At 49.2% G+C, this 10,460-nt stretch overlaps 1 protein-coding gene across 1 annotated transcript; it reads right to left on the reverse strand.

Moving 5' to 3' along the window:
• Positions 1–457: 457 nt before the first annotated feature.
• On the reverse strand, positions 458–7,368 carry LOC132567477 (zinc finger protein 883-like). The gene is made up of 5 exons (XM_060233153.1): positions 7,337–7,368; positions 5,941–6,016; positions 4,309–4,435; positions 3,255–3,329; positions 458–2,010 (listed from the first exon to the last, which is right to left on the reverse strand). Exons 2-5 carry the CDS (start codon positions 6,013–6,015, stop codon positions 458–460), a joined length of 1,830 nt encoding a protein of 609 aa, XP_060089136.1. The 5' UTR covers position 6,016; positions 7,337–7,368.
• Between the last annotated feature and the right edge of the window lie 3,092 nt (positions 7,369–10,460).

Raw genomic sequence — 10,460 nt, forward strand, 5'->3', positions numbered from 1 at the left:
GTAGCCAATCCTCCAGGAGCTTACAGGAGTCTTAGCACAGGGCCTACTGTAAGCTCTAGGAGGATTGGCTCCATCAGGGGTAGCAAAGGAGTTCCTGCTACAAAAAAAGCCCCACGGAGCAGACACAGCAAAGGAAATGCTACTGGATCCTGCACTGCCTGCCTGAACATGAACCAGCATTGAGTCATGATGAATCCAGAGGTGGTTCAACATGCTAGAATAGGTGAAGGGCCCCTGAGCCTTCTTCCCGATTGATCTCTTTTGCACACAGAAGACACTCTGCTAACCGAGGGTCCTCCTTCAATTGGAAGTGCTCCCCCACAGCAGACTTGTGCTGTTTCTCCCACAGGAACTGGTGGTTTGGGGCTCTGAGGGAGGAGTGGGACAAAGAGACCGTGGGGGCTCCTCATTAACACAAGGAGGCTCCTCCGGTCACCCAAAGAGCCGGGAAAGCTGCTCAGTTGTCTACACCAGGGGAATGTGGGGCAGTTGAGAACATTAGAGAAAGATCAGCTGGCTTCTCATGCCCCAGGATGTTTCCCTCCTCAAGGGGGAAGCCCTCCAACCCTGGATCTAAAGTCCCCTTTTTCTCCTGCTCCAGTTTCCCAGGGGGTTGAACTCCAGCAACTTCAGCTGGCTTGCTGGTTCTGGGAGCAGAAAGCTGGCCAGAGCCCTTTCTACATTCTGAGCACTGAGAAGGTGCCTCCCCTGGGTGGTTTCTTAGATGCAGACTGACTGGCGTGTTCTCGAAGAAGCTCTTGCCGCACTCTGAACACTTATAGGGTCCTTTGTGTGCGTGGGCTTTTCGGTGTGCGCTCAGGCTGGTGCTGTGCCGGAAGGCCTTTCCACACACCAGGCAGGTGAAGGGCTCCATCCTTGTGTGGAGTTTTCGATGGGCACTAAGGGTTGTGCTGTGGCAGAAGCTCTTCCCACACTCCAAGCAGGTAAATGGCTCCTTCCTTGCATGAAGTTTTCTATGCGCACTCAGACTTGTGCTGTGGCAAAAGCTCTTTCCACACTCCAGGCATTTATAGGGCCTCTCCCCTGTATGGATTCTTTGATGTGAAGTAAGTCGTGTGCTATGACTGAAGCTCTTCCCACACTCTAGGCATTTATAAGGTTTCTCCCCTGAGTGCATTTTTTGATGTCTAACAAGACACGTGCTCAGTCGGAAGCTTTTCCCACACTCCAAGCATTGATAGGGTTTTTCCCCTGTATGGATCCGTTGGTGTGAAATCAAGCTTGTGGTGCGGCTGAAGCTCTTTCCGCATTCTGAGCATTGATAGGGTTTCTCCCCTGTGTGGATTCGCTGATGCTCCGTCAAGTATGCACTCAGAGTGAAGCTCTTTCCACACTCCAAGCACTGATACGGTCTCTTCCCAGTGTGGATTCTCTGATGTGAACTACGGCTCGTGCTCAGACGGAAGCTCTTCCCACACTCCAGGCATTTGTAGGGTTTCTCCCCCGTGTGGAGTCTCTGATGAGAAGTGAGGTGTGTGTTGTGACGGAATCGCTTCCCACACTGCAGGCACTGGAAGGGCTTCTCCCCTGTATGCATCCTTTGATGGGAAGCAAGGCCTGTGCTTTGAGTGAAGGTCTTTCCGCACTCCAGACATTTATATGGTTTCTCACCTGTGTGGATTCTTTGATGCACTGTCAGGTTTGCAGCCCGACTAAAACTCTTTCTGCACACCAAACACTCATACGGTTTCTCACCTGTGTGGGTTCGGGAATGCGTCTCCAACTTTGATTTACAACTGAATATTTTTCCACAGGAAGGGCACTGATAGCTTCCTTTCCCTGTGGGATACTGTTGATGGATCAGAGTTTCATGGAAGTCATCACTCTGACAAACAGCGGGGGTGTTCATCCATTTCTCTGCTTCATCTCCAGCCTGCCTCTCGCATCCTTCTTCAGTTCCAAAATTCTCATCCTCTTCTGCAGGCTCAGCTTTCTCTGGTGACACTTCACAAAGATTCCTGTCACTCTTGTTATCCTGTCCCTCTTCGGCTGAAATGAAAAAGACCGGCTGCATTACAAGGAAGAAAACTAAACGTTTATTCAGAAAGGCATCCCTACCTTAGCACAGCAGAGAATTAGTATAAAAGTCATTCCTTAATCCACTGCAATATGATATCTAATTTGAAGAAGACTGCAGATTTATACCCCGCCCTTCTCTCTGAATCAAAGACTCCGAGTGGCTTACAATCTCCTATATTTTCTTCCCCCACAACAGACACCCTGTGAGGTGGGTAGGGCTAAGAAGACTCTCACAGCAGCTGCCCTTTCAAGGACAACTCCTGCGATAGCTATGGCTAACCCAAGGCCATTCCAGCAGCTGTGAGGAGTGGGGAATCAAACCCGGTTCTCCCAGATAAGAGTCCGCACACTTAACCACTACACCAAACTGGCTCTCTCAAACTGGGAAATGAAATCAGACAGGCACCCTGGAAGAGAGTGGAACCCACTCTCGTATGGTGAGGCTCCAGCATCAGACTGAAATAATGAGGTTGGCCCAACGATAGTTTCATTCTGTTTTCAACCAAGAGCTCAGAGAGCACATTGAAAGCAGTTCAGTCTCATGACCTGCCAGTGTAATGCGATGGTCAGAGTGTCTGGGATTCTAGGAGACCCAAGTTCAAATCCCCACCCTGCCATAGAAGCTTGGGCCAAATCAACTCTGGCGATCAATGGGGTGACAGATGTAACAGCCTGATTGCCCTCACATCCTCACCACCTATTTTGTTACAAAATTTTTAATGATAATTTTATTTGTAAAATGACAAAAACTTGGGTTGATCTGATTGTAACAGAATCTGGTATATATTCGGCTAACATGACGATTTTAGATTTACTTAACTGAACCATAGGTTTTATTAGAAACTTCTGCTTTAGTATTTTATTTATCTTTTAGATTTGAATATTTTGACTGTAAATTTTGAATTTTGTGACTAATGCTGTATATCTACATACTGAAATTTCCTCTTCAGTTGTGGCAAAATAGGAAATCCCACCGAAAAGTAGCCCTTCTGGGTGACTAAAACAAGTCTGCTGTCTAGCAGCGGATGAGACCACACTGAGGCCTGTAGCTTTCCAGAGGAAGAAGGACATTGAAAAGTATCCTGGGGGCTTTAGCCTTGAACCACAAAAGCTGTCTGCTGGGATGGCTTACACACGGACAGGTCAGTCTGGCCTAGAAGAAATGAAAAGCATATCAAAACTGCCACCCCCCTCCCACCCACAGAAGCAAATACCTTCATCAGCGTCCTTGAAAAGAGGATCTCCTTCGAGCCAGGCAATGAGATCAGGTTTGGGAAATGCAATTCCTTCTGTGGAGGCAACAAGCAAGATGAATTACTTTAGCTACTGCAAAAAGTTCCTGCATTCCAAAGCAGCCTGTTTCTCTCCCATCCAAAAAGGGAAGCACCCCCTCCACATTGTCAGGGTTTTTTTTTTAACTTCTGCATATAGGTTTGCAGCCAACAAGACAGAATTGCTTGGACCCCAATGCATCCCTCTGGCATTGAAGAGAGCAGTTTGCCAGCAAAATCCAGAAGGCTTTTGCATCGGTTCAGAGAAGACGTTAAGCACGGGCTTGCTCCCAGTACCAACACTGAATCGTAACAAGAGGCTGATAACTTTGAAGTAAATAGGAATGCTCCCGAGGAAGACTTTGACAAAATGAGCCTATATCTGGGTGCTCATTGGATAGACTTTTCTTTGTAATATTTTAAGGCTGTACTTCTTTATGATGTGACAATAGATTTGTAAGATTATTAACAGTGCTTTTTTTTTTTAGCAGAACACAGTTCTGGCTGGCTTGGCATCAGGGGGTGGGGCCTAATATGCAAATGAGCTCCTGCTGGGCTTTTTCTACCAAATAACCCAATTACTGATATAAATTTTACTAAATGCATTAGCCAGCATATCACAGTGTCTGATGCTGGGGGTGGGGGAGGACGGTGGCTCAGAGGTAGAGCATCTGCTTGGTAAGCAGAAGGTCCCAGGTTCAATCCCCGGCATCTCCACTAAAAAAGGGTCCAGGCAAGTAGGCATGAAAAACTTCAGCTTGAGACCCTGGAGAGCTGCTGCCAGTCTGAGTAGACATGACTGACTTTGACGGACTGAGGGTCTGATTCAGTATAAAGCAGCTTCATATGTTCAACAGGAGGACATTGTAGGAGGCCTCCTGAAAGCCACTGATAGAAGAGGATGCTGTAATCAGTGATGTGATCTAGCAGGCCTCTCAAGTTCTTATGTACATAAGATTATGCCTGCCTTGATTAGCCAAGGAGCAGAGGTCCTTACCCAGAGAGGCCACGTTCCCATAATTCTCCAGCATGACATCCCTGTACAGAGATCTCTGGCCTGGATCCAGCAGAATCCACTCTTCTTCGGTGAAATACACAGCCACTTCCTGGAAGCTCACTGACATCTGAAATAAATATATATATATATGTATCATTTCTTCCTGCCTCGTCAGCATTCTGGGAGTCACCATCTTAAAAAAACAAAACTGGGGCACATGAGCAGAGCTCCCTTTCCAAATGGGACCTAAGGGACAGATCACCTCTAAGCCTAGGGCAGAAAATGCTTTCCTGAGATGGAGTCGATCGGTGCTCTGTGCCCCAGCCTGCTCAACCACCCTGCAACTGTGCCAAGAAAAACTGCGCTACCTGCACATGGCCAAGGGGCAGATGCGTCTGGTAACCTCCACTACATCCCTGGAAGGATGCTACGCTCTACCGGTTGAAATCTCCTGGTGATCCCTGACCCTAAAGAGGTCTGACTGTCCTCAACGAGGGCCAGGAGTTTTTCAATCCTGGCCCCAACTTGGTGGGACGTTCTGCCAAAGGACATCAGGGCCCTGTGGGATCTTTTACAGTTTTGCAGGGCCTGTAGGCCAGAGATGTTCCGCCAAGCCTTTGCATAAGGACAGTGATGGTTGCCATCCTGGCACCTTTTTCTTCCTAACCCCACTCCCAATGTAATGTGGGAGCTAAACAATAGCACTTAAATTAGACACTATCAGGTTTATAACTTCTCTTTAATGTAATTGGTTTTACTGACTCAAATGTATTTTATTCTTGTGTTGTACATCGCCCAGAGCCTGGCACTGGTCAGGATGGGGCAACTCCTTAAGTTAAATAAATAAATAAATAGAGTGAAGAGAGGCTTCTGTGTTCTGTGCTGGGCCGGGCACTGGCAACTTAGTCTGCATGGCAGCAGGGACATTGCCACCATTTAAAAGGCACATTTAAAGGGCACACCTCCACTTATTAATGGGTAGAGCAATATGGAGCTGTACACTGCACATGCTCTGGCATTCACATCAAAACCAGTTCATGCCCCCTCACTGTGCTTCACCTGCAACACTTCTTCCCCACGTACAGTCCTGGCTGGCTGTGAGGCCTCTCCCTCCTGGGCTCCTGTTCAGAGAGGCCAGCAGGTAAGGAAAGCAGCAGAGAAGAGAGGCTGTGGATTCCCCTTCTCTGAAGAGTGCCTGGTCCTAGGCGAAGGGCATGAGCCAGAAAGGGCTCAGGAGCAACTGCCCCTTGCTCCAAGCGTTTCTGTCATACAGTGCCAAAGTGCAATCAAAAAGAGGGGGGCTGCTAACACAGGCGAAGTTCTTGAGGATGTGGAATAGTTAATCATAGAGTTGGAAGGGACCTCCAGGGTCATTTAGTCCAACCCCCGTGTAACCAGACTCAAGTCACAGATGGCCTGGTCACAATGTCCATACCAAGTGTCAACTGGCCCTCAACCATGAGAATCGGTGGAGATCTGTGGGAATTACACTTGGTGTGGGCAGCTTTGAGCTCTTCCAGAACACACACACACAATATCGGCTGAAGCAGGTTTGCGATCGATGGGGTGTGTCCTTGTAGTCCCATAACAAAGGAAGACAATCCCATGGCCTGGCCCTTCCCTCTGACTTACCTGAGAGGGCTGCATGGCTGCTGTTTCCATCCCGTGGCAGATAGGAAGGGATTCAGAATGGGACAAAGATGTCATCCTGTGAGGTTGACCAAGTGGACAGGAAGATATTTAGCCTTCAGTGTGTCTTGGGCACTCCTCCTCTGTATCGAACACACCCACATTTCTTTCCAGGTCCTGTCTCTGATCTAGAAGGAGCCCAACAGCAAGACCATCCACAGGGGCCCTGGCTTTTCTCCCATTCCTTCTTTGTGCCAGGACAGGCTCTCCTTCAAATTTCTCCCCTCACCCTTTTTGGCAACGCCAGTCTTTGCCCACCAAAGACTCACCTTCAAGCTAAAACAGCAGAGAGTTAAAGCTGTACAAGAACTTTGGCAGAAGCTTCACAGAAACACCCTTGAGTGGGGAGAGGGAGCTGATATATGGCATTTTCCAGGCAAGAGAAGGTGGTTTACTTTTGCCTGCCTCCGCATAGCAACCCTGAAAAGCCAGATCCGAGTCCAATAGAACCTCAGGGGCCAGGGAGATTTTCAGAATATGAGTCAAAACTCGCTTCCCTACTTAGTATCTGAGATCTGGCAAGACTGGGGTAACTTGGGCCATCTGGATCAGGCCAATCGCATTCCTGCCCCCTCCTCACAAATTATTTATTTAGGTCCTGAACCACAGTGTACTTCCTGGCTGTGCCTAAATCCAGCACTGGGCAAATCTCCCTTTGCAGGGCAACAAAATGTGCAAATAAGCAGAAGTCTCTTCCTGGAAAGCTCCTGTTTTGTTTTGCAGCCATTTCAATCAGCTAGCCCTCTGCAATAACCCGCCTACGCAGTCTGGGATTAGAAAAGTGCCATTCTATCTCTGGTGCCTCAGGCTCTGCCCAAACGAGCCCTTCCCCACCCAGGCACCACAGGGCTTTCCAAATTGGAAGAGAGAGGGGCTGACGATCAGCAGCCAGGCCAGCTCCACCAAACCTCCAGATCCCCAGGCAGTCTATCTGGAGGGACAGGAGGCTCAGTGGTGGAGCATCTGCTTGGTAAGCAGGAGGTCCCAGGTTCAATCCCCAGCATCTCCAACTAAAAAAGGGTCCAGACAAATAGGCGTGAAAAACCTCCGCTTGAGACCCTGGAGAGCCGCTGCCAGTCTGAGCAGACAAGACTGACTTTGATGGACCGAGGGGGGTCTGATTCAGTGGAAGGCAGCTTCAATATGTCCATACATATCGCTCATCCCAGCAAGCAGCGAGGGCTCGTGGGGAGGAGCTGGGCGTTGCGCTCAGGGGCTCTCCGGCGCACCGGAGGAGGAGGAGGAGAAGGGAAGCCGCTTTGCAGCAGGCGCCTTCTTAACCCCCTGGCCGTTGGGGAGGCCAGTCCCTCCGCCCCGCCGCCCTCCCGCCCCTGGGCACCTCTTTCGCCTCCGCAGCAACTGGGGCAACTCAGGCCGCCGTTTCCTCTCCCCGGCCGGGCGCAGCAGGAAGATGCCTTCTGTGCAAAGGCGCCCTGCCCCCCTCCCCAAATTCCCTGCCTCTCTAGGACTCGCAGGGTTCCCTCCGTTTAACCCTTGCAGGCCTTGCTTGGAGCCGGAGAGGCGCGAGAGCCTGCAGGCAGCTGGGAAGAGGCGGTGGCTCTCTTGAGATGGGCAGCCGTGGCGCGCACAACTGAACTCGGCGGGTCTCCAAGGTGCCCGGAAGCCCAGCAGCGCATCGTAGGGGAGCTTTGCAGACCATCGTTCCTGAGTGCCACTTCTGCAGCGTGCCGTGGATTGCTCGGCGCCTGGTGACAACACGAGGGCTCCCGCTCCGGGCTGAGAGATCCGGGGAGCGCAGCCTGGGGATTTAGAGGAGGGGACCGGGGAGATCTTAGAGGAGATTTCCGTGGGGTGCACCGCACAATGCCCTGAAGTCTACCTTTCGATGCAGCTATTTCCTTCAGGGGAACTGAACAGACGGATCTCTGTTGCCTGGAGATCAGTTGGAGACCTGGAGCCAGGGGGGTTTTTGGTAGGAAAAGCCCAACGGGAACTAATTTGCATGTTAAGCCACACACACCCTGGTGTCACCATTGTTTCACACAGGGTTTTTTGTAGAAAAAGCCCAGCGGGAACTTATTTCCATATTAGGCCACACCCCTGGCATCACCATTGTTTCACACAGGGGGGTTTTTGTAGAAAAAGTTCATCATGAACTCATTTGCATAGTAGGCCACACCCCCTGACACCACCATCGTTTTGCGCAAGGCTTTTCTGTAGGAGAAGCCCAGCAGGAGCTCATTTGCACATCAGGCCACACCCCTGGCATCACCATTGTTTTACACAGGGCTTTTTGTAGGAAAATCCCAGCAGGAGCTCATTTGCATATCAGGCCACACCCCTGGCATCACCATTGTTTTACACAGGGCTTTTTTGTAGAAAAAGCTCATCAGGAGCTCACTTGCATATTAGGCCACACCCACTGGCACCAATCCAGCCAGAACTGCATTCCCACTCAAAAAAAGCCCTGCCTCCAGCTACTACCTGGAAGCTGGCAACCCTATCACAATTGTTGCCAATAATAACATTACAAACCCAAACCTGTATATTCTTTCTGGCAAGGACACTGCAGAGATCACAGGAAGGCATGGAGACCTCCCCCGATGTTACCTCTGGCTCTGGGATTCAGAGGTTTAGTGACTCTGAATGTGGAGGTTCCCTCAGTCACCAGCACTAGTAGCCAGTGATACATTTATCCTCCATGAATCTATTGAATTCCCCTTTAAAGCTGGATCAAGATGGGTAGCTGTATTAGAATCATAGAATCACAGAGTTGGAAGGGATCTCCAGGGTCATCTAGTCCAACCCCCTGCACAATGCAGGAAACTCACAAACACCTCCCCCTTAATTCACAGGATCTTCTTTGCTGTCAGATGGCCATCTAGCCTCTGTTTAAAAACCTCCAAGGAAGTAGAGCCCACCACCTCCCGAGGAAGCCTCTTCCACTGAGGAATCGCTCTAATGGTCAGGAAGTTCTTCCTAATGTTGAGCCGGAAGCTCTTCTGATTTAATTTCAACCCATTGATTCTGGTCCTGCCTTCCGGGGTGCAGAAAACAACTCCACCCCCTCCACTTCAGTCTTTCTGTAGCAATAGAAAACAGCTAGTCGCACCTTCAAAATTAACAAACTTTTGTGGCTCAGTCTGGCTTTTTGCTCACTTCTTTAGATAAAGTGACTCACAAAAGTTTATACCCTGCCAAAATTTTTGTTAGTCTTTAAGGTGCTACTGGACTTTTGCTCTTTTCTACTTTTAAAGCCATTTATTCCTCTGGCTGATCACTACATCCTGTGGCAGAGAATTCCACATTTTAATAAGTCTCTGTGTGAAGAAGAACAAGATGTTGACTTAAAAAATAATCAGAAAAATGGAGAATAAATTCAGTCCACAGATTTCCTAACAAAATGGAATCTCCATGTTCAGAGGCAGTTCCAATGGGAAGGGAGAGGATTTTTTAAAAAGATGACTGTTGTCAGGCTTCCTCTGCAGCAAAACACACACCCGACACACACACACACACTCTCCCTGATTTATGATTCACACATTTATGGAACTCACTGCCACAAAACTCAGATGTAACCATTAGTTTAGATGGCTTTTTTAAAAAAAAGTCAGATTCATAGAGGGTAGGTTTATCAACATCAATTCTCCTTTAGAATAGCTAAATAGAGTCTCCGTGCTCTAATGCTACCAACCTTCAGGAGGCACCTGAAGATCTCCTGCTATTACAATTGATTTCCAGACAACCAAGATCAGCCCCCCTGGAGAAAACAGCTGCTTCGGGAGTGAGCTCTGTGGCTGAGGCCCCTCCCCCTCCCCAAGCCCCGCCCTCCCCAGGCTGCGCCCCCAGAATCTCCAGGTTTCCCGCAGCCCAGAGTTGGCAACCCTTTCCCATCTTCGGGCTTTATCAGGAAAAGTTTAAAAGGCGTGGGATCATCACTGAAAGATGCGGTGATAACTTGATAAAACAAAACAAAAGCAAAAACATGACTTCCCCCCCCCCCGCCACCTGAACTACACTTCCCAGAAACCTCCAAGAAAACACAAACACCCCCTCCCGTCTATTCCTTCGCTCTTTCACTTCACATAATGCAGTCTGTAGACTGTGCAGTTTACCTATATAGAGGCATCTGCGCATATACGAAAGGTGTGCTTGCACACGAAAACTTGCGTTGCTCTTAAAAGGCGCCTGTGGACTTAAAATTTGCAATTTGCAGAATTTGCAATAGAACAAAGTAAGAGTCCAGTAGCACCTTTAAGACCAACAAAGTTTTATTCCGAATGTAAGCTTTCTATTTGCAGTCTTCACTTGCAGAGTAGCGCAGAAACTACATTTCCCAGACGCCTCACTAATTCTCCCAGCGCCGCAGCCAGAGGAAGCCGGCCGCTCAGACTCCCAGCCTTCTGGGAAACGAAGTCCTTTCCACTCTGCTTCCGCTATCGTTTCAACCAGAGGGTCGGAGAAACTGAACTCCAATTCCCAGCACGCCTTTCAGGCGGGGT

The sequence above is a fragment of the Heteronotia binoei genome, chromosome 2 (assembly GCF_032191835.1).
Source record: "Heteronotia binoei isolate CCM8104 ecotype False Entrance Well chromosome 2, APGP_CSIRO_Hbin_v1, whole genome shotgun sequence".
Classification (NCBI taxonomy): Eukaryota; Metazoa; Chordata; class Lepidosauria; order Squamata; family Gekkonidae; genus Heteronotia; species Heteronotia binoei.

Coding starts and splice junctions, on each gene's coding strand:
- LOC132567477 (XM_060233153.1), bottom strand. CDS start 6,015: ATGACATCTTTGTCCCATTCTGAATCCCTTCCTATCTGCCACGGGATG. Junction 3,330..4,308: donor TGGGAACGTGGCCTCTCTGG/GTAAGGACCTCT, acceptor TTGCCTCCACAG/AAGGAATTGCATTTCCCAAA. Junction 2,011..3,254: donor TTTCAAGGACGCTGATGAAG/GTATTTGCTTCT, acceptor TTTTCATTTCAG/CCGAAGAGGGACAGGATAAC.